This window comes from Mesocricetus auratus, unplaced genomic scaffold (assembly GCF_017639785.1).
Source record: "Mesocricetus auratus isolate SY011 unplaced genomic scaffold, BCM_Maur_2.0 Super-Scaffold_100028, whole genome shotgun sequence".
Taxonomy (NCBI): domain Eukaryota; kingdom Metazoa; phylum Chordata; class Mammalia; order Rodentia; family Cricetidae; genus Mesocricetus; species Mesocricetus auratus.
Window position 1 is genome coordinate 13,985,114 of NW_024429209.1, and position 22,655 is coordinate 14,007,768.

Genomic DNA, 22,655 nt, shown 5'->3' on the forward strand with positions numbered 1-22,655 from the left:
TGTGTACTCAAGACCATACACACACACTCAGGAGTACCCTCCTCACATATACCTAGAACTATGAAGACGACCTGCCTTTTATAGTGACACATCCTGTAATCTCAGCACTTGAGAGGCAGATGAATAAGGATTGCTATGAACTTGAGGCCAGCCTGGAGACACTGTCTCAAAAACAGGCACGGTCCATTCTCCAATCCTCCCAATACACTTTATTTTTATTTTATATGCGTGGGGTTTTTTTTTTGTTTTTTTTTTTTGTTTTTGTTTTTTCGAGACAGGGTTTCTCTGTGGCTTTGGAGGCTGTCCTGGAACTCACTCTGTAGACCAGGCTGGCCTCGAACTCACAGAGATCCGCCTGCCTCTGCCTCCCGAGTGCTGGGATTAAAGGCGTGCGCCACCAACGCCTGGCTTATGCGTGGGTGTTTGCTTACACGTATGCCTAAGCACCAGGTGCAGATGGTGCCTGTGGAGGCCAGAAGAGGACACAGGATCAGTGCTGACAGAGGCCAGAAGAGGGCGTCAGGTTCCCTGGGGCTGGAGTTACAGATGACTGTGAGCCATCGTGTGGTGCTGGGAATCCAAAGTCGGGGCCCCAGGAAGTGCAACCAGTGCTTTTAACTGCTAGCCGTCTCCCAAGCCCCCAAGATTGATTCTTTCTAAAAGTGGAATTATTACACAGCTCTAAACAGAACCAAGAAACCTTTCTGATCAGCAAACATAATACTCTCTAAAACATGCTCTGTAAGAAAAGGGAAAGGAGAGATTCGCTGGCTTGTGAACTCAAATCTCAGGCTACATGAGGGTTCAAATCATTTTCTGAAAAGGGCCATGGGACAGCAGAGGCCCTGGAGGCTGGCTGGCTGGCCTCTGCTGCATATGCCCACTTGAAGCTGGCAGGGTGTGCACTTTACAATGGCCAGTGATGTGTGAACACTCTGTTGTGAAATACATCCCCTCCTCGACTGCCGTCATTTAAAGAGTGCTCTTGAGCCTCAGAAAACCAGGTGGGCTGGATGGGGCCCTTGGCTGCGGCTAGCTGACCCTGCAAGCCTTCCTACCCTTCACCTCATGGTCTTTGTCATCCTGTGGGAGGCCTGGGAAGTTTGGGTTTCATCTAAGGCGGTGGGAGCTACAGGTGGGAAGAAACATGTACCCAGATCCCCTCAAAAGAGGTGGGTGCAGAAGTCACTACCTTCCTGTCATGCTTGCCCCGCATGTCACCAACCCGACTCTGCCACCAGATGGCAGCACTAGCCACTTAAACCTACACTTCCCTCCACCCACCACCTACCTAGGCACGTGCTATTTCAACTGAGCCCATTTCCGCCCATTTTTACTTTTGAGACACTTGATAAATTACCAGGCTAGCCTTGAACTCCGTATGTCCAAAACTTGAAAGTCTTGGCCTCTAGATTGCTAGTCAGGCTCATGCCACCAGGCCTGGCCTCATTTACGCTCACTCATGCACCTCTTCCTGGGGACGCAGTGGCCAAGGGTGGGCAAACCTAAGGGACATGGAGAGACGGGTCACATTCGACAAATAAATGCCGGGCTGCGGAGATGGCTCAGCAGCTAACAAGCACCCACTGAGCAGTCACCAGGCAGAACTGACACATGGCACCTTTAACAAGCTGGGTGTCCCACGCATGCCTATACCCAGGTGTGAGGTGCGGAAGACATAGGAGGACTGTTGAGGCCTGCTGGGATACAGCCCAGCCAACAACACTGTGCCTGACTCAGGACATACCCTCTTCTGTGCCCACAGTGCCGGTGCACCTTCACACACGCACACGCATACACACGCACACACACTCACACACGCACATACACACGTTACGTGTTTTTTAGAATACTGTCATTTTGTAACCTCAATAGGCTTCTTTTTTATCCTCCTTTGTTAATATTGCAGAAATTACCTTAAGGGGATTTTGTACTTTTGTTTTTTTATTTGGTTTTTCAAGAGAGGGTTTCTCTGTGTAACAGTCCCAAATTGTCCTAGAACTCACTCTGTAGACCAGGTTGGCCTCAAACTCCCAAGTACCGGGATTAAAGGCATGTGCCACCACTGTCTGGCCTCCTAGGAGTGTCTTTTTTTTTTTTTTTTCTTTCTGAGACAGGCTTTCTCTGTATTGTTTTGGAGGCTGTCCTGGAACTCGCTCTGTAGACCAGGCTGGCCTGGAACTCACAGAGACCGCCTGCCTCTGCCTCCTGAATTCTGGAATTAAGAGCTTGGACCTCCATGCCTGGAGCCACAGAGCAACATGACTACATACACGCTGTTGTGGGATAATTTTTTTGTACTCTGTGAAGGCGTGTCTCTGCCTAAGGTACCTTCTGATTGTTTTTAATAAAGAGCTGAACAGCCGGGCGTTGGTGGCACACACCTTTAATCCCAGCACTCGGGAGGCAGAGGCAGGTGGATCTCTGTGAGTTCGAGACCAGCCTGGTCTACAGAGCGAGTTCCAGGACAGCCTCCAAAACAATACAGAGAAACCCTGTCTCGAAAAACCAAAATAAATAAATAAATGAATAAAGAGCTGAATGGCCAATAGTTAGGCAGGAGAGGACAGGAGGGACTTCCAGGGAGAGGACTCTGGGAGGAATCTGAGGCATGCAGGATTACGCCAGTGAGAGTAAGAGATCAGATGTCCAGGATGGAGGGAGCTAGCGAGCTACAAGGCAGAAAGTATATTAATACAACAGGTTAATTTAAATTATAAGAGCTAGTTGGGAACAGGCCTAAGCAAGGCCAAGCATTCATAACAAGTTTCCATGTCATTATTTGGGAACTGTGATCCAAAGGAAGTACAACACACCATAATGTACACTGACTACTGAACTCTGGTGCCTTGGGAGTGCCTGTTTAAAGGGTAAACTGTTGAAACGTCCACTGGAAAGCACCAGGGGCATAACAGTTTCATCTCTCACCTCCCTTGTCCAGAGGCCACCTCAGTATCCCTAACCTGAAGCTCATCCCTGCTGCAGGGCCTCTGCATCTCTAACCTGAAGCTCATCCCTGCTGCAGGGCCTCAGCATCCCTACCCTGAAGCTCATCCCTGCTGCAGGGCCTCTGCATCTCTAACCTGAAGCTTATCCCTGCTGCAGGGCCTCTGCATCTCTAACCTGAAGCTCATCCCTGCTGCAGGGCCTCAGCATCCCTACCCTGAAGCTCATCCCTGCTGCAGGGCCTCAGCATCTCTAACCTGAAGCTCATCCCTGCTGCAGGGCCTCAGCATCTCTAACCTGAAGCTCATCCCTGTTGCAGGGCCTCTGCATCTCTAACCTGAAGCTCATCCCTGCTGCAGGGCCTCAGCATCCCTACCCTGAAGCTCATCCCTGCTGCAGGGCCTCAGCATCCCTACCCTGAAGCTCATCCCTACTGCAGGGCCTCTGCACTTGCTGTCTCAGGGTCCTTTTCTGTTCAACCCAGGCCACCTGTCCCTCCTCCAGCTCTCTGCTCACACGGCCTCCTTCAGAGGCTCCCAGCAGCCTCCACTCTGCTTCTCCAAGGCAGCTTCAGCTAGCTGCTTTTCGGACGACCACATGAAAGTCACCGTGAGCAGGGAATGCAGGCGCACGCATTTAGGAGGCAGAGATGGGAGTGCCAGCCTGGTCTACATAGTAAGATCTAGACCAGCCAGGTGTGCATAATGAGACACGGCCTCTCAAAAATAAATACATTTAACAAAAATCAAAAACAAAGTAATAAAGCCAGGTGGTGGTGGTGGTGGTGGTGGCAGCGGCGGCGCACGCCTTTAATCCCAGCACTTGGGAGGCAGAGGCAGGAGGATCTACAAAGAGTTCCAGGACAGCCAGAGCTGTTACACAGAGAAACCCTACCTTAAAAAAAAAAAAATAATAAAAAAAGAAACTGCACCGTGTTCCTCTGCATTTATTGTCTTTTTACGGGAGGTCAGCTCCCACCACAATGGTCCGGTCCTTGCCGGTCTGCGTGCAGGCCCGTTAAGACACACTCAGGCGGTGAGGACCCCTAAAGGAGTTTGGGCAGGCCCTTGCGAAAGATCACTGCCTTGTGAATGGTGGCACACGCCTGTAACCCCAGCATTTGTGAGGTGAGGGTCGAGGGATCAGGAATTCAAGGCCACCTTGGTTGCATAAGAAGTGTGAGGTCGCCGGGCGGTGGTGGCGCACGCCTTTAATCCCAGCACTCGGGAGGCAGAGGCAGGCGGATCTCTGTGAGTTTGAGACCAGCCTGGACTACCAAGCGAGTTCCAGGACAGCCTCCAAAGCCACAGAGAAACCCTGTCTCGAAAAAAAAAAAAAAGTGTGAGGTCACCTTGAGTGTATGACACATTACCTCAAAAGCAAAAGTTCGTGGTTAAGAGTGTGAAGAGGCCCTCGTTCAGCTCCCAGCGCCCACAAATGTTTCACAAGCATCAGTAACTCCAGTTCCAGGAATCCAATGCCCTCTTGTGATCCCTGTGGGCACCAAGCACAAATAGGGCACACACACACACACACACACACACACACACACACACACACACACACACACACACGCACACGCAGACAAAACACATAAAATATATAAGTCTAAACAAAGCAAAATGTCACCGTGTGAGGGATAAAGGCCCCTCCCTGAGGCTAGAGCTAACCCCCTCTGTGCAGCCATCTGGAGACATCATGAGGCAGCCTGGGCTAAGGAGACTTCTTCTTTGTTATAAATATATTATATACATCAAAAACATGACATTAAAATATTATTCCATGTTACAGAAAGGTATTAAGGCTTTCTATTATTTACATTGACAAGCAAGCACCTTTAAAAAAAAATTAAGAAAAAAAATAAAAATAAAAAAAGCCCTAGTCTTCCTTCCTCCTCTGACACTGGCCAGAAGGGACAGTCTCCCCTCCCCAAATGACCAAGCCCTTCACAAGAGCTGTGCCCTGTGAAGTCGTCTTCATACTGAGACCTCAGATGTGGCTGGACATGTGGAGAGAAGAGCTGCGTGGCGGGGGGGGGAACAGCATCCCTACACGGGCAGGGGATTCTGGCCTGTCCCTGTCCGCTGCCCACTGCCCAACTCTGCCCCCCTTAGGTGGCAGCTGGAATGGTCTGCCCACCTAGGCCTCTGGGGTCAGTTTGCAGGGCTGAGGGAGGACCATAATGCAGGGACATTTAAATGTCGTGGGGGCTCTCTGGATCACTGGGGACAGACCAAGTGAGTCAGCGACCCCCACACCAGCAAGGGCCATGGCAGGGGGCAGGCGTGCAGGGCGGGGCTGGCCAGCAGGACAGGGGTCCCCTTCTGCAGTCAGGCTTGGCCTCAGAGCAGCTCGATGGCCAGGAAGGCCCACGGAAAGAAAAGAGGAAATGAAAACTTGGTGGCTCAAGTATTCTGGGTCACTGGGGGTGGGCTGGGGGTGCCCGGGCGCAGCCCAGGGGACTCCTCTTCACGGGAAGGGCAGCTCAAAGAGGCCAGAATCTGGCAGATGGCTTCAGTTCAGGCTGGGGAAGCTCGGCGACCAGGCAGCTGAACACGCTATTTGATCTTCTGGGCCCACTTCATGTCGTCTGCCCGAGGCTTCTCACCTGTCAGGCCCTGGATGAGGTCCTCCAGGCGACGCCAGAAGCCTATCACCTCTAGGGGGTAGTTGAGCCAGCCTGCAGAAGACACAGCCAGGAGGTGAAGTGAGGAGAGAGCCAGCCTGCCTGCGTGGGGCCCTCAGGAGACAAGCTGAAGGAGGTGGGCACAGGGGAGAGGGGATTTCCACTGTTTTTTGTTTTTATTTCCCCGCTCCCCCCCAAGACAGGGTTTCTTTGTGTAGCCCTGGATGTCCTGGAACTCACTATGTACACCAGGATAGTCTCAAAATCAGATTCACCTCCTCTGTGCTGGGCTAAAGGAGTGTGACACTCCACCTGTCAATCACAAAGGCCCACTGTTTTGCTCACTGCTGCCAGATCCCAAGTCCAGTGCAGTAAACAGTCCCTGAGTAAACTGTCTGCTGGCTGGGCTGAGTATCTGGAGTCACAGCAGCTTGAAGTGGGGAGGGGGCTCTGATGTGTTCATGGCCCTGTCCTCGCACCCAGAAGAGTGCCCGGGACACAGCAGGTGCTTAATATATGTGCACTCTGAGAACAATGCGGAGGCCAGGGCTGTATTATATGCCTCGTCCCCCCCCCCCCCGACTTTGGGGATGGCACCACGCACCTGTGGTGATACAGAAGTATGTCTCGTGGGGCGCCACGTGGTGGATGCGATGGTGTTTCCGTGGCAGGATCACGTGCCAGTCCTGCAGGACAGTGACCCAGTAGGGCAGCCCCAGATACGTGTGTGACCACTTGTGGATCTGGTTGGTGAAGGTGCCAAAGATGGTCAGGCAGAAGACGAAGCATTCCCAGGGGTACAGCTGCTCCAGGGTCTCTGCAGGGGAAGGGCAGGGGCATGGGACCTAGGTAGCCACCCCACCTGCCAGCCAGCTCTCACATAAGGTGGCACCCAGGCTCCCCTCATCCTTCCCCGAGAAGGCTTCAGAATCCAGCCCCACTCTTAGCAGGTATGGGCTAAGAGTGGGGCTGGATTCTGATTTCTGCTGACACTTGTGGGTGGTGTGAGCATGGGGTGGAGCTCTGGGCCAGGTTCCCTGAAGCAGGTAGGACCTGAGGACACTCATGTATAAGGACACGCTTGAGGAAAGACATCCTCAGAGCCAGGGACACAGGGCAGGGTCTGGGACAGGGATTGTCTCTGTTGGGTCTTCCACAAAGTTCTCTGGAAGGAAGCAAAACCAGAGCAAGGCCTTCCAAGAGTTTTCACTTGCTGGCTTCCGTCTGGCTCATGGATGGGGGAAGGGAGGTGGGTGTCTGGAGAAGGGGCTGCTGGGAGACTGTCAGCAGGGGTGGGGTCCAGCAGCACAGCAGCCCTGTCTGTGGGCAGACTCTCTGTTCCTCTCAGGTCTGCATGTGGCAGGCTAGCCCTCAGCTACCAGGTCTAACCCCGGCTCTCACAGCACACTCTCCTTTAAATAATGCCACAGAACACGGGGTGGGCCAGCAGTGACTCCCGGGGAGTGAGCCACACGAGCAGCTCCAGGAGGAGGTAGGCAGGGGGACCCCGGGGACTTCTGAGAAGTTGGGAATGAGGTCAAGTACCCAACTTTTGCATGCACCCTGCTAAGGGAGAATACTTAACTGACACAGGTGGCCCGGCCCCCACATACCCTGGAGGCTCTCAGGAGCCTCTGCCCCCAGTGCTCCTTTTGAGGAACCCCGGCTGCAGGCCTCACCTGGACTCTGGGTTCGGAACTTGTAGGCCATGTTCAGCAGCGGCAGAAGCGTCACCAGGCAGTTGTCACCATTGGTCTCAATGAAGTCATGCCTCGTGATGGCTGTAGGGTCGATGTGGTGCTCCCGGAACGGCCTGATGAAGGCCTGGGGTGGATAGGGTATAGGTGTAGTCTCCTAGTCAGTCAAAGGCAGCTCGTACCCTGAAGACCCCAAACACACTGCTGGGCTCTGCTCCTGTAGCTTGTTACTGACACAGACCCTGCCTGGGCTGAGGTCTGGCAGGCTGTAGTGCAAGATGGCTTCAGACACTGGTGGGGACTCCCCCAATCCTTCTGGGCCTCAGTCTCCCCCCGGCCATACTGCAAGGGCCTTGGAGACAACATGCACCCTGAAGTAGGTGAAGAGGCCCCACATAAACAAAGGGGACCCTGTCTACCTGGTGCTGCTTCCGGAAGCAGCCTTCTGTCTCTCGGTTCATGCTGCTAAGTGGAGTTTGCCTTGAGTGAGCACAGACCCAGGAATGGCTAACCAGAGTGCATCCATCTCCCTGGCAGTGATTGGCTGCAGGGTGGGCAGTGTGATGCCAGCTGGACCAATGACGTCAGGCTCTGGGGGTTTGGCTGCCGCTAGGGGAAAGAATTCTCTAGGCAGCCAGGAGCGGAGGCATGGATTCAGCAGGGGAAACCAATCAGAAAAGGTGGTCGCTCTGGCTCATGGGGCTTTAATTCGGCAACTGCCATGAGTCAGAAACCTTGTCTGATGAAACCAGCTGGGATTCACTTTTCTGCCATAGCTCAGACAGCCTAATTAATAGCTTAAAATCTGGACACAGGAGGATTAGCCAGGCCCTGGTTCAGGGCAGACTCCCTGACTCTCTCTGATTTGCCCACTGACATCTGCGCTGCCACCAACCACAGGGATCCTCAGACCAGCCTAAGAGGGCATGGAGCACGGGATCAGGTAACCGAGGCTCTGAGAGGAAAGAGCTAACTCACAGTCACATGGCCTAGCATACACACCTTCCCCACAATGGGCAGATCCACAGAGCCCCACGTATCGGCACCCCAATGTACCAGGCCGGACAGGAAGTCAGCAACGAGAGCCCCTGTAACTGTGGGCAACAAGAGTGTCAGCCAGGGCAGGGATATGTGGAGACATCCTGGACCCTCCCACCAGGGGCTAGTCCTCCACTCCCTCGCTTGCTTTCTCATTCATTCATTCATTCATTCATTCATTCACCCACCCACCCACCCATCCAAGAGGGAAGCATCTGCCCCTTCCCAGTGGACAGAGGCTCACCACAGCACTCCTGGCCCTGGTCCCTAGACAGAACACACTGGGCATGCTCAGAGAAGCTGCATTTCTGTAGGAGAGTGGTGGCTCCTCCTCCCCACCCACCGAAGCCCACACAGCTGTGGTGAGGCTGCATAAACGTCTTCGGTATCAGGAAGGACGCCAGCTGAGCTGCCTAGAATCCCAGCACTTAGGAGGCCGAGGCAGGAGGATCTAGAGATTTAGGCTAGCCTGGGCTATAACAAACAAAAGTAACGCCTCATTGGCAAACAAGAGTCCATCCCACCTAGCTTTTATCAGTAATGGACTCGGTCCTTTGGGGTTTTCCTTTGTCTGTTCAGAACTAGCCTGGGGTACCCCGGCAAGGCCAATGACAGCCACCACAGGCCTTAGATCTGGACTCCTGCCTCCGACACTCATGAGCTGTGTGACATTGTACAAGTTGCTTAACACCTCTGTGTCCCAGCTTCCTCTTGTAAGGTGGGAGCGGGGAAGGTGATCAAGAAGGCAGCGGTGACCGTTTATCACGCGCTGTCGCAGCAGGACACGGCCCTTTGTGTGGGCCTGGCTTATCCCTTCGTCTGCGGGTCTCAGTGGATTCTTTCCCTCCCTTGGTAGCATTTAGCTCGCTGGACAGAAGTGAACAGCAGGCTGGAGAAGGAATGGGCCCGGGCCAAACACACAGCGCGTGGTACAGCTCTTAGCCTGCCTCGAGATCCAGATGTGGCACCGCAGGACCCATGTACACACGGGGAAACTGAGGCTGGGTGACCAGTAGTGTCCCCCACCATTCTCCCCATGCTCCCTGCAGCTTCTTGTCACCCGAGCCTTTGCCCTAGCTGCTCCTCTCTGCCTGGAACATTCTCCCTTTGGGGCAGTGCAGCGCTCACTGCAGCTTAGCGCTCCCCCCTCCACCCCTCCCTGAGACCACATGACTGGGACGTCACATCCTCTCTGCACACTTCCCCACCTCTCCTCACGTGCCTCCAAGCACACCTGCCCTCTGCACACTTGTTTTGTTTTTTGTTTGAGACAGGGTTTCTCGGTAGCTTTTAGACCAGGCTGGTCTCGAACTCACAGAGATCCGCCTGTCTCTGCCTCCCGGGTGCTGGGATTAAAGGCGTGCGCAACCAACGCCCGGCCACCCTAGCTCTTCTTTAAGTCATTTTCACAAGTGGATGCTTAGCTGGGTGAGTCTCACCGTTCCCTTTAATGCGTCCAATATCAGGCTTTTCTCCAATCTGCTCATCTGTCTGAACACAGAGTTTTGCTCCATTCCACATCTGGTGCCCCTTTCCCCCTGAACCGCACAGCTTGTATTTCCCTTGCTCGGCTTGCTCCTTCTCATTACAAATCTTCACTAGAGTTATCACTAATAACCACACTACAGAGGCTATGCTAGGCTGTTTGGAGATTTCCTCTGCCAGTGCAATTTAATCCAAAAGTCTTCACTTTAGCCTCAGGCAGACAACACTGGCAAAAATCAGCCACTTTCGTCACTAAAATATCACAGGAAGGGTCTCTAGGCCACACACCAATACTGCTCTCCTCTAAATCCTCTTGATCCAGGTCCTCATAGTTCAAACCACCTTCAGCACCACTGTCCTCCATTAAGCATTCCACTGCTTTCCTAAAGTCCCAAAGTCCACATTCCTCCAAACAAAAACATGGTCTGGCCTATCACTCTGTCTTAGTGAAGGCTTTCTCTTGCAGTGAATAGACACCACAGCCATGGTAACTCTTATAAAGGAAAATATTTAATCGGGGCTCTCTTAGAGTCCAGACGTTTAGTCCATTATCATCAATGGCAGGAAGCATGGTGGCATACAGCATATTCAGTGCTAGACAGGTAGCTGAGCATTCTACAACTAGATCCACAGGCAACAGGAGGAGACTGCCATGCTGGGCATGGCTTGAGCACTCAGGACAACAAAACCAGCCTCCTAGTGACACACCTCCTCCAACAAAGTCACACCTCCTAATAGTGCCACTCCCTATGGACCTATGGGGATCATTTTTCTTCAAACCACCGATGGTGGAGACACACTGTCTCTGAGCAAGGGAAGGTTGGGGTCCCACCTCTAGCCACTTTGCCTCCGTTGGGTTCAGCATTCTTACTCTGTGATGTCTCTCCAGAGGCCTGTCCCAGTGTCATAAGGTTGAAAGAGCTAAACACTGTCTTCATGACAAACAGTTGTGGAGAACACTGGATGCTTGTGGGTATAGCATGGTGGGGAGCCAGAGTGCAGGCTTCTTGTCCTGAATGTTGAATAGGGCGTGGATGCAGCAACTTCTTCCCTCCCCAGTTGTGGCTCACTCACATCTGGTTATAACTGCCCCAACCCGCACCCACGGCAGTGAAGGCCTGTGTGGCTCAAGGCCTCCTCACACAAGGCTGCAGCTCTGACCATACCTGCAATCTTTCTATACAGAGCTAGACACCCAGGCTGTCTGCCAGGTTCTGTGACCGCAGTCTCTGTTGCTATGGCTCAACCCTGTCAACATCACAGGGCAGCCACAGGCCATGTGTCAGCACCCGGGGGTGAGGGGCAGGCCTATGCTATTCCCGCAATACCTTGATTGCAAGAACTTTGGGTTTCACTTGCTTCACTGGGGTAGCTCATCTGGAGTCATTCATGTGTCATGTGTCATTTCCCTTTTTGCTGCTGAGTACAGTTCTCTCATCTGGGTGAAATGCAGAGCCCTCCATCGGACTGTCACCGAACTCTAGCTGCATTGCTCATTCACGGAAAAGCCTGTGCCGTCCCAGATTCCCTCACTCCTGTAGCTGAAGATGGCAGAGACTCATACAGCCCTGCCTGGCTTTACCGGGATGACAGGTGTACAACCACACTCGGACAGGCACTGATGCTGAGAGTCCTATATTTACTGCAGCTGGACCTCTAGTTGAACACAAAGCTTGCAGCTTTGGCTAGTCTAGCAAGACTGCTTGCCCTGGAGATAAGGGCTGGGATTACAGGTAGGTTGGTATAACCAGTTGGATTTTTTTAATATGGGTGCTGGGATTTGAACTCTGATCTTCACACTCAATACAGCAAGTACTTTATCCACTGTCCAACCTCCAGACTGACACTGTTTTTTCAAAAAAAAAATTAAAGATTTTATTTATTTATTATGTATACAGTGTTCTGTCTATATGTGCACCTGAAAGCCAGAAGAGGGCACTAGATCTCATTATAGATGGTTGTGAGTCACCATGTGGTTGCTGGGAATTGAACTCAGGACCCTCGGAAAGAAGAGCCAGTACTTTTAACCTCTGAGCCATTTCTCCAGTCCTTCTTTCTTTTTTTAAGACAGGGTTTCACCACTTGGCTAGCCTGGAACTTGCTATGTAGACGAACTCAGAGATCCTCCTGCCTCTGCCTCCCAAGTGCTGGCATTAAAAGCATGACATGTCAAAAATGATTTTCCCCCTTTTTTCTTTCCTTTTGGGGTTGACACTTTTGATTTTGAACCAGAGTACACCACAGACATCCATGTTTCACCTCCATTAATCCCTGAGGGCCAAAGCTAGGTTCCTGTGGGCACGTTCCCTCCCCTCAAATGTCCTCAGCAGTTAAGTCTCTGCAGTCAGAGCACGGTACAACAGTGTTAGAAAGTCAGGACGGGGTGGCCTTCGGGAATGCAGTCAAGGGAAAATGCACTGTGCCAGCCTCACTTGCACCTAAGTTTGGGCGGTGAGGCTGCCTCCCCAAAAGGCGGGAGAGCAGTATGGGAGATAACCTGGGCGTTCCCTGGAGCAGGGCAAACTGACCTCACAGGCAAGCCACACTGACCTGTTTGATGGTAAAATGACCCATGCCACCTCAGACCCCGAGTCACCCTAGGTCATTCCGAACCAGCCAAGATGGTTGGTATGGGGTCAGAGGAAGGCAGACCACTTGTGAAGGCCTGAAGTTCCGTCCCCAGCATTGCTCAAAGCAAGAGGCAGGTGTATCGTGCACTCTGGAACTCCAGCATTCAGGACACCGAGGCTGGAGGACCAGGAGTTCAAGTCCAGTCTGGGCTATACATTGAATTCAAAGCTAGGCTGGTTTATGGCTGAGAAACTACCACAGCCCAGTGGCAACCAGATTGTGGAAGCCTTAGATGGGACCCTAGGACAGGAAAGGGACACTGACTAAGAAACTAAAGGCATGTGATCACAGGCGGAGTGGGGGCACAAAGCAGTCCCACTGGGCACTAACTGGCACAAATGCAGGGCTTAAGAGCCTGCTTCCTGGGCTGGAGAGATGGCTTAGAGGTTAAGAGCACTGGCTGTTTTTCCAGAGGTCATGAGTTCAATTCCCAGCAACCACATGGTGGCTCACGACCATCTGTAATGAGATCTGGCGCCCTCTTCTGGTGTGCAGGGATACATGCAGGCAGAACACTGTATATATAATAAATACATCTTTTTTAAAAAAAAGAGCCTGCTTCCTCCCACCACTCCTGGAATCTAAATCGGCCTAAAGAGAGACTGTTGGGCTGCAGCTGAGCTGGTAGTGTATCTATCTGTCTCACGTGCTCGAAGCCCTGGATTCTCCTTCGTTTGATTCCAATATGGTAGAAGTAGTCGCTGAATAATGCCAGAACTCCGAGGGTTAAAGCAGGGAGATCGGGAGTTCAAGGTCCAGCCTGGGCTACATGACCCTGTCTCAAAAACAGAGGAACCATCTACTAAAACAGTGTAATCTCCCTTCATGTCCAGTATAGGCCCTATCACACCTGACTTGCCAGAGGGTGCTGGAGGTTGAAGCGGGCAGGGAAGGGCTGTTCAAGGCCACCTGTGGAGGGGGGAAGGCCCACACTCAGCCTCACATCCGGGTCTGGGAAATGGGAGTCACGCAGAAGCGAGCCAAACAAGCGTGGGGGTGCAGGGCTCTGGGCTCCAGCACGAGCTCCCTGGTGGCAGGTGCGAGGAGCCTGAGCCTTCTGTCCCTGTGTGAGCCTTTTCTTCTCTGGACTGGTGTCTGGAATAATCTGGTGAGAGCATCCCTTCCCACCACGTGAGGAAGAGGCTCTCAATTCCTGGGGCCTGCTAGCTGTTTCTAGGGCACCCATTCCAGGCCACCCACTAGCCCACGAAGCTCCTTTAACGGGGGCAGGGCGGCAAACGCAGGCACACAGAAGTCTCTTTGTTCCAGCCCTGGTGGTAGCTGGCAGCTGGCTCACCCAGGGAGCAGCTTCGGCCTGGTCACCACCCTTCCCTGCAGGCGCTGAGAAGGGGACAAGAATGGCTCTATCCAGGGGCAGCATGTGAGAGACCCAGAGTTAGGTAGACACACCCTGAGCATCTACATCAGCCAGGCTCAGTAAAACCCAGAAGGCTCAGCAGCGTGACCTCCTGACCTAAGTGCTGATCTGCACCCTCCTCCATCACCAAGCTGCTCCTTCCAGGACCCACTGCAACCCAAGGGAACGAGGGCTTGTTCGTCAGTCAGTGACCACGCCCCCATCTTGTTACAGTCACCGGTGGCCTTCAGAGTCAAGTCCCTTTGCTGCACCATCAGGCTGGTGTCCCCCGGCTGCCCTCTCCATTCTCCCCATTCCCTGAGCTCTATCCTACACCTATTTCTGCTCTCCTGTTTCTCCTCTGCCACCGTATCTTGGGCTGAACCTGGAATCAATCCGAACCCGGCACTCGCCCCACAGCAGCCTGACTGTGCATGGCTCCTGAGTTTAGAAAGCATCACCATCTGCTCCCTGGCAGATCAGAAATCACCTCCCCCTAGGAAATTCACCAGTGACTCCCCACAGCACTGAAGACAAACCCATTGTCCAGACCAAGGCTCCCAGGTTAGCGCCGGCCCATCCCCTCCAACGAACTGCTACCAGGCCTCTTTGCACCGGCCTCAGGGCCCTTGCTCGTGCTCAGCAGCTCGGTACAAGCCTCCTCTTGCTTCTCCTTCCCCAGGGTGTGCAGCCACGACCTTATCTAGATCAGCTCTCAGGCATTGCATCACTCAAGCCTGGCTTCACCAACCGGAAGCGTTTCAGTTTGCGTTCTGATTTCCGGGGCTGCCTGGGGCATTGGGAACCGCTGAAGAGACAGGAACCAGCTGGCACAGTGCCCTCGGCGGCCACACACGTGTTAACAGACAAATCAGGGCAGCTATTTAAATCGATTAAGGATTGTGCAAACACCACTATCAGGGGATTACTCGCCCTTATCAGCCCAGAAGCTGGGGCAATGGGAGAGCTGGCCGCACGGGCTGTGAAGATGGGGTGGGAGCTGTGGAAACCAGGTCCCAGGCCGGGAGTGAGGTGGTGACAGCACACAGCTGGGCCTACTTCAGGGTGTTCACCCACCCTTGGCTAGAGTGTGGCCACAGAGCCTAGGTGAGGGCCAGTGTGCAGAGGCCGTGCTCGAACACTTTGTGCGATACTGCTACGAGGGAAGTGACTAACTCAGGGAGTGACCCAGCCGGTGCTTACAGAGCAGGGGCTGAGGTAGTCTTGGTCAGTGGTTTAGTAGGCAATGCCGCCCCCCACCCCACCTCTTCCCAGTCACCCACCCTCTCAGGACAGCTGAATCCCCCTGGCTGTCCTACAGTCCCAGAAGGCCACAGAAGCCACAACCTCCATGTTCGTGACACCTGCTGCAGTAAGTCCAGCCAAGGCTGTAGGAGCCACCCAAGTGTGGGGTAAGGGCTCCTGTGAGGGGTTATGGGACTCCTGCAGGTGGGGCCTGGGCTCCACAGCACAGAGCAGGTGCTAACCCCTTCCCCTGTACTAGCTTTGTCCTGGGCTGAGAAGGCTTGATTAGCAGATCTGTACACTGTTGGCTTAGGCGGACAGAATGCTTATAATGAGATTGGAGAAGCCAAACCACAGGGAGGGCCAGGTAGGACCAAGGGTGCCATGGCCCCGTGGCCAGTCTCAGAGCTCAGCAAAGGAAGAGAATACACACCTGAGCCAGAGGGCAGAGGCTGGGGAGGAGGGGCACTGAGACAGCCAGAGGGCAGAGGCTGGGGAGGAGGGGCACTGAGACGGCTGGAACCAGGAATGCAGCTGGACAGACAGCCACGCGGCCATGGCAGACACTTTGCAGGTCCCTTCTCTGAGACTCAAGAGGATGAGTCTCAGCCCCTACACCTGGCCAAGGGGGATCACCCAGGACTTCCAAGTACACAGTGCCACGTTTCACTTCTGGGCACTCGATATGTGCCAGCCATGAAACGGAAAACAATCTGACTTCTGAGTTGAGGGAGACCCAGCCGGGCCAGGGAATCAGTGTGTGGCAGGGCTTTGCCGTCAATTTGTTTGAGACAGGGTCTCACTATGTAACCTGGCTGGCCTGGATTCAGGTGTTCCTCAGCCTCCCACATGTTGAGATTCAAGGCCCGCACCACCACATTCAATCAGGGCTGTTTTTGAGAGGTCGTCACAAGGGGCCTAACATGTGACCTCTCAACATATCTTGGGGATCAAATGTGTGGTGTCAGCTGGGCAGTGGCGCACGCCTTTAATCCCAGCACTCGGGAGGCAGAGGCCGGTGGATTTAGGCCGGTGAGTTCTAGGCCAGCCTGGTCTACAGAGCGAGTTCCAGGACAGCCAGGATTGTTAGAGAAACCTGGTCTCGGGAACCAAACCAAACACGTGGTGTCCTAAGAAGGACTCCAGAGCCTGTACAAGGCCCTGAGGTGGGGGGGGGGGGGAGACGATGATGACGGATTCTGAGAGTGTGTGGGGTGTGGCTGAACAGCGACAAATGAACAGCGTCAAATGGAAAGGCCACCGTGTTAGCACACAGGGCAGAGGGAGAAGAGAACAGGGGAGGGGCAGCTGCATTCTAGATGTATGCTCGGAGCTGAGCAGGTGGGGCTCCCATAGCCTGTCCTTGATGCAAGACCACCCTGAGCACTCACAGTGCATGCACACGAGTGCACACACACACACACACACACACACACGCACGCACGCACGCACGCACGCACGCACGCACGCACGCGCACACACACACACACAAACGCACGCCCAAAGGCAAACACACTGCAGAGGGGCCCTGACACTCACCAATACCCAGGATGACGAGGGGCGTGTGCTCCCAGCGGGCTAGCAGCAGGAGGTGAACCGAGTTGTAGGCGATGAGGCTGAAGCACAGGATCACGGAACACCACTCCTGGAGGCGCTTGCCTGTGGGGAGAGGAGGACCGCGTGAGGCACAGACCGTACTGTTGCAAGCACTCCCATCCACCCATTTCGCAGACAGCACAACTAAGGCCCAGGGTGCATGACCCTGAGGCTGGGCCTGCAAGTGTCAACTGTTTATAGACAGCACCAGGCTTTCTGGGAACTCCTTCAAGAACCTGAGTGATGCCGGGCGTTGGTGGCGCATGCCTTTAATCCCAGCACTCGGGAGGCAGAGGCAGGCGGATCTCTGTGAGTTCGAGGCCAGCCTGGTCTACAAAGTGAGTTCCAGGACAACCTCCAAAGCTACACAGAAACCCTGTCTCAAAAAAACCAAAAAAACAAAAAACAAAAAAACAAAAAAACAAAACCCACTCACATTCTAGTTCTTGTTAGCCCTGAGAGCATAGGGCTGTTACTGTTACTCCAGGTATGGATTCCAGATCCCCGGCAGTTTTCAGGGTGTCTGGCTAGCCTCTGTGGTGTTGAGTTTTGGAACCCTAATGAGACCCAGTTAGAGAAACTGAGGTACAAAGTAGGATGTGGGTCCTTGCCTGGAAACTTGTTAGGCCTGGGCTGTCCCGGTTCCAGTTCCTGAGAACCCAGTTCTCACCTTGTTGGACAGAACATCTCTGAAATCTGAGTATCTCCCTTTAAACTCACTTTAGGCCTGGGCCTGGCTGCAGACGGACCTCAGTTCTGATCTACAAGAACATGTACAACATGTTAACATGCTGCTGGCACCTCACACCACGGCTGTGAGAGCCAGGACAGTCAGTCCTCCCAGTGCCAGAGAGACCAAAGAACTGTCTAAAGTCGTGGCCTAGGCATCAGCCCGGCAGGCCCTCACTCAGGACTCAGGGTCCTGGAGGGCTTTACTCAGGACTCAGGTGTCCCGGCCTCCACCTGGAAGCCTGTTCTTGGCCTAGAGTGGCAGGAGCAGATAAGCTGGGCCAAGGTGCAACAGTGACCGCCTGTCCACTGGCCTGGGTGCCTACATGAGGTGGGGACGGAACCTGGGAGAGGAGGGAGGCCCACCTACTTCACAGGGCCAGTTTAGTGCCCCTTCCTGCCCCCAGTAACTACACGCCTGCTGGCCTCCCCGAGTACCACGGAAAACAAACAAAACAAAAGGGACACAGAGGACAGGACCAGACACAGAACAAAAAGGATGAGAAAGCAGAAACCAGGGACACACAAAGATAAGAGCCAGGGAGAGAAAGACCAGGAAGAAAGCCAGACTGAGCGGGGACAGAATCAGCTCCGGGCCGTGGAACCAGGCCTGGCCAGCGGCATCACACAGTGGTCCCAGGCCCTGCGCTATGGCTTCAGGCAGGCCCATTCTGGAATGAAGCTGGGTCCAACTTCAGCCTCCAAGTCAGGCCACTCTCAGCTGTCCAAGCTGCTGGGCAGTCGGATGCAGCACCCTTCGGGCTCTGTCATCCTTCCAGCTGGGCACCTGTGAAGTGAGTGGCACACATGGCAGGTGCAGCCGGGGACCTCTGAGAGCTGCCATCTTGGCCAAGTAGGTAGGAAGGGAAGGGAGGTCCACCAAGCTCACTAGGCTCTTCTCAACCTGTGGCTTCTGGCTCCAAACCCAGGGTGGAGCACTGCATAAGACCTTCCGTGGCTGCAACAAGGCACAGAATTAAGCCCAATGGCTGAGCCCTCAAGGCACTATGGTGACTGCTGCCTCACTCGGGACCACCCCTTTCTATCCTGTTCACCCGGCCACATTGTTCAGAACTCCCCACACACACTAGGCCAGGTGATTTTTTTTGTTTTGGTTTGTTTTTTTGTTTTTCAAGACAGGGTTTCCCTGTGTGGCTTTGGACCCTGTCCTGGAACTTGCTCTGTAGACCAGGCTGGCCTCAAACTCACAGAGATCCTCCTGCCTCTGCATTCGTTAACAATGCCCAGCTAGGCCAGGTGTTTGCCACCAACACCACAGACAGGCTCTATTGCTGTCCTAGAACGTCTGGCTAACATCTACAGTCAAGGTGAAAGCCAGGAAACAAACAGGATATATCCCCACTTTATCTCTGTCCCAGTACACGGTAACCCACATGGGAGTAGGAAGGGCCACCCCTCCACAGACATGGACAAGGCGGTCCGGGGTGCCATGGGTTCCCCAAAAGCCAGATGTCAAAGGTTCACAGTTTACCCTTGCCAGCCTTCCTACTACAGTGGCAGCAGCCTAACCGCAAACAGGACTGTGTTCAAGACATGAGGGCACGTGGGGGAAATGCCTGAACAAGTCAGTCGTCAATAAATGCCGTCCAGACGACGACGAACCACCTTCGGCCCCAGCAATCTCGAGAACTCGGTCCTGGGACGCAGGAACTTCCCACTCTGTCCAGCCCACAGGTTCCCTCCTGCTCCTCGGATGTGCCAAGCACACAGCCACCTCGTTCTCCGGACCTCATACACTCTCACGGTCCCTGCCCTCCTGCCCTTCCTCCGAGGTCCCATCCGGGCTTTCTACATGCCACCCCCTCCTTAACAATCCCTGCTGGGGCTGGAGCGATGGCTCAGAGGTTAAGAGCACTGGCTGTTCTTCCAGAGGTCCTGAGTTCAATTTCTAGCAACCACATGGCGGCTCACAACCATCTGTAATGAGATCTGGTGCCCTCTTCTGGCCTGCAGGCATGCATGTAGGCAGAACACTGTATACATAATAAATCTTTTTTTTTTTTTTTTTTTTTTTTTTTGGTTTTTACGAGACAGGGTTTCTCTGTATTGTTTTGGAAGCAAGCTATCAGTCCAGCCCGGCCTCGAACTCACAGAGATCCCCCTGCCTCTGCCTCCCGAGTGCTGGGATTAAAGGCGTGCACCACCACCGCCCGGCCTACATAATAAATCTTAAGAACAAAACAACACACATCTCCCCTGCTGCTTCTGTTTCACAGCACTTACGACCCTATTTCCCTTACGTGGGGACTTGATACCTGTCTCCCCAACCAAAAGACCAGCTAGAGTCTTGCCTGCCGCGGTGCCTTCAGGGCTGAGAACAGGGACTGGAATAAACTTATCCATGGGGGCTCACTATACGTCAAGTCTGTTCTCTCATTTTACAGGTCAGGTCCAGAGGGGTCAAGGTACCTCTCTCTACGGCCACTGGCAGGCTCCGTGGGCAGAGAGACCTCCTGAGAGGAACTTGGAGGAACCAGTTTGACCAGTCTTTCCCTCTCTACAGGTCAAGGGAGAAAGTCTGAGGGTTTGGGGCCCCAGGGCCTCTGTTTAGCTAATTTTCTAAGACCAGTAAGCCAGAGACTGATACAGAATCATGAAGGGTGTGCGAGGTGACCTCCAGGGAAAGGCAAGAGGGAACAATTGGGGCCAGAAGTAGGCTGTGGGGACAGGCCTGCCCTGGGCACTACCAATCTCTACTATCCATCCTTAAGGTGCTAGGCCAGAGGCCTGAGGACCAGCAAGACAAGGCTTGCTTCGAGCTCAGAGAAGGGCAGAGGGCCAGGCGAATTGCAGGGCTGCCTACTGTGCACAAGGCTTAATGGCATGCAGTGGGTGTCCTTACAGTGGGTGATCCTAGTGACACGGGAAGAGGAATTTCAGCTGTGCCTGTGGAGAAGGAAGGAAACCAAGGCTAGGGAATGAAGAGCAATGCAGCTAACCGATATGAATGCCACCGTCAGACTCCCTCAAGGAGAGCACGTCCGGAGGCTTGGGTGAGGGCCAAGCACCCATGGGAAACAGACCAAACACCCAAGAAAAGCTAGAAAAGAATACATACAGACTGGAACCCCAAGGCTGGCACAGCCCGTAGAGACCTGGTGGCCCCACGTCACACGCCATTTATAGCTGAAAAAGCACCAAGCCCATGCCAGCCAGGGCAGGAAGCCCTGGGAGTAGTGGCCTCAGCCCCACCCAGGTCAGGGCTGTGTCCTGTAGCTGCTCAGGCAAAGGAGAGAGGGCAGAATGTCGCACAACAAAGCCAACTCATGCAGACACCCTGGCACAGGGGCCTCCGGCTGTCATCTGACTCTGGAGTGCACAGGCATTTCCTCAACCTCTGGGGACACCCGGCCAGCCAGCCGGTGAAATTCCTGAGGCTCCCTGGGAGCTGGAGTCAGAGCTAGTTAGGGTAGAGAGCCAGGGCAAGGGGCTCTGGGTTGTGAAGGGCTGGAGAACAGGGGTCACCCACAAAGTCCCCTAGAGGCTAGTGTGTAGATGTGGGAGAGGACAGAGCCAGACAGGGACTCAAAAGGGTCTGAGACGCTGCCTACAATCTCCCAGTAAGAGGTGAAGGCTGTCGGTCCCATTGAGAGTGGGAGGGATAAGTTCACTCACTGTAGCTACTGAAGCGGGGACCATGACAGGGCTTGGGGGAAGAGCAGCTGGAGGGCTAATAGTCCCAGACTGGGCGGTGGGTCAGTTTGCAACTCAGGGGCCTAGCTAAAAAGCACAGGGTACAGAGTCCCAACGTCGCGGGGGAGGGGGGGGACAGGGCCTGTGGTTTAGAAGCTGTGTGAGGCTTGGTTACCTGAGAACCGGAAGCCTTGGAAAGGGACCCGGGGACACAAGGCAGGCCAGGGTGGGGTTCCTAAGCTGCCCAAGGTGCCCTGGGGCTAGGACTCTGGATGTGCAGGTGCAATGAGGCTGTTTCTCGTTCTAGGGGTGTCTCTGCAGCCCCAATGACTCACGATTCTGGATAAGGAAGGGGTCTGAGTGGGGTCCCTAGACCTGGGGGTGCTCTTTGCAAGTTGGAAGCCCTGGAGTTCCGGTTTGAAGGTGCAAGCTGGGGTTGGGATGGGGGCAGGGAACGGATGGCGTGGGGTTCAGATCCAAGGGCATCCAAATGGGCTGGAATTCGTTTCTGGGTGGAGTTCGGATGTCGGGAATTCGGGTGGGCTGGAGTTTGGATGGGTTGGGGTTCAGATCAGGGTGAGATTCAAATAGGTTGAAGTTCTGAACCGTGGGCTCCAAATGGGTTTGGATTCGAATCCGAGGCATCGAATGGGCTGGAATTCGGATCCGATGGGTTGGGGTCCGAGCGTTCGGACCGTCTGGGGTTCGGTCAGGGCGGGCCCCGCGCCGAGCACCCATCAGTCCGAAGGCCCGCCTCCCGTCCTACCTGGTGAGTAGAGCGCCGCCAGTTCACGGGCACCGGCATGCTGTGCGCCCCAGCGCCGGCTCTCCGCCGTCTCGTCCTCATCCAGCTCCGGCTGCCGGCCCGGCGAGTCCTCGGCGCCCGCCATGGCCCGTCACCCGGCCCGCCTGCTGCGCTCTGCTTGCGGCGGCAGCGGCCGCGGAACCGCGGCGAGATCACGCCGCCCAATGACCGGCCGACTCTGGGCGCGGCGGCCGGGGCGGGGCCTCTGCGGGGCCGCGCGTCACAGCCAATCGGGGCCCGCGCCCGCGCCGTGCCCGGCCAATCGCAGACCTCCGGGCCGCAGCCAACCGCGGCGCCGGGGGGCGGGGTCGCAGCTGGACGCAGCTGGGCGCAGAAGGAAGGGTGGGTATGCGCGTCCCCGGTGCGTCCCGCGGGCTCCCGTGCGGCGCCGGAGCCAGGGAGTACGCGTTCGTGCAATGGTCCGCGATTTGACTTTTGGGCGCGCCGCGAAGCGCCTACTGAGTGCACGGCAGCCGCAGGAAGCGCCATCACGGGGAACCGGGAAGCTACTTGTTGGGGCAGCACACCAGCTGCACGCACTAGGTTTCATTTCACTATCTAGGAGCGTTTCGCGTTCGAGGTCAGCTTGGGCTACATTCATTGCAAGACCCAGTCGAAGAGCATAACTAGTGATACTGCCTGCTGAAAAGTCCCCCCATGACCACCTGCTGGGGTGCCACCTCCTCTGGTCACTGTGACATCACCCCCTTGCTTGTTAGCGCTTGTCATCAGTAACGTCTTCCTATCAGGAAAGGAGCCCTTGAGGGCTCTGCCTGGGCCAACAGCTGCCAGGTGTTAGAAACTAAAACAGGGGTTGGATGAATTAGGCTCAGCATAATGTCCTGT

General features: G+C 54.6%; 1 protein-coding gene across 1 annotated transcript; it reads right to left on the reverse strand.

Moving 5' to 3' along the window:
- Nucleotides 1–4,669: 4,669 nt before the first annotated feature.
- Peds1 (plasmanylethanolamine desaturase 1) lies at nt 4,670–21,989 on the reverse strand. The gene is made up of 6 exons (XM_040732938.1): nt 21,771–21,989; nt 16,565–16,684; nt 8,272–8,363; nt 7,252–7,396; nt 6,177–6,389; nt 4,670–5,626 (listed from the first exon to the last, which is right to left on the reverse strand). Exons 1-6 carry the CDS (start codon nt 21,892–21,894, stop codon nt 5,505–5,507), a joined length of 816 nt encoding a protein of 271 aa, XP_040588872.1. The 5' UTR covers nt 21,895–21,989; the 3' UTR covers nt 4,670–5,504.
- Between the last annotated feature and the right edge of the window lie 666 nt (nt 21,990–22,655).

Coding starts and splice junctions, on each gene's coding strand:
- Peds1 (XM_040732938.1), bottom strand. CDS start 21,894: ATGGCGGGCGCCGAGGACTCGCCGGGCCGGCAGCCGGAGCTGGATGAG. Junction 7,397..8,271: donor ATCTGCCCATTGTGGGGAAG/GTGTGTATGCTA, acceptor TATCCACCCCAG/GCCTTCATCAGGCCGTTCCG. Junction 5,627..6,176: donor ATACTTCTGTATCACCACAG/GTGCGTGGTGCC, acceptor TGTCTTCTGCAG/GCTGGCTCAACTACCCCCTA.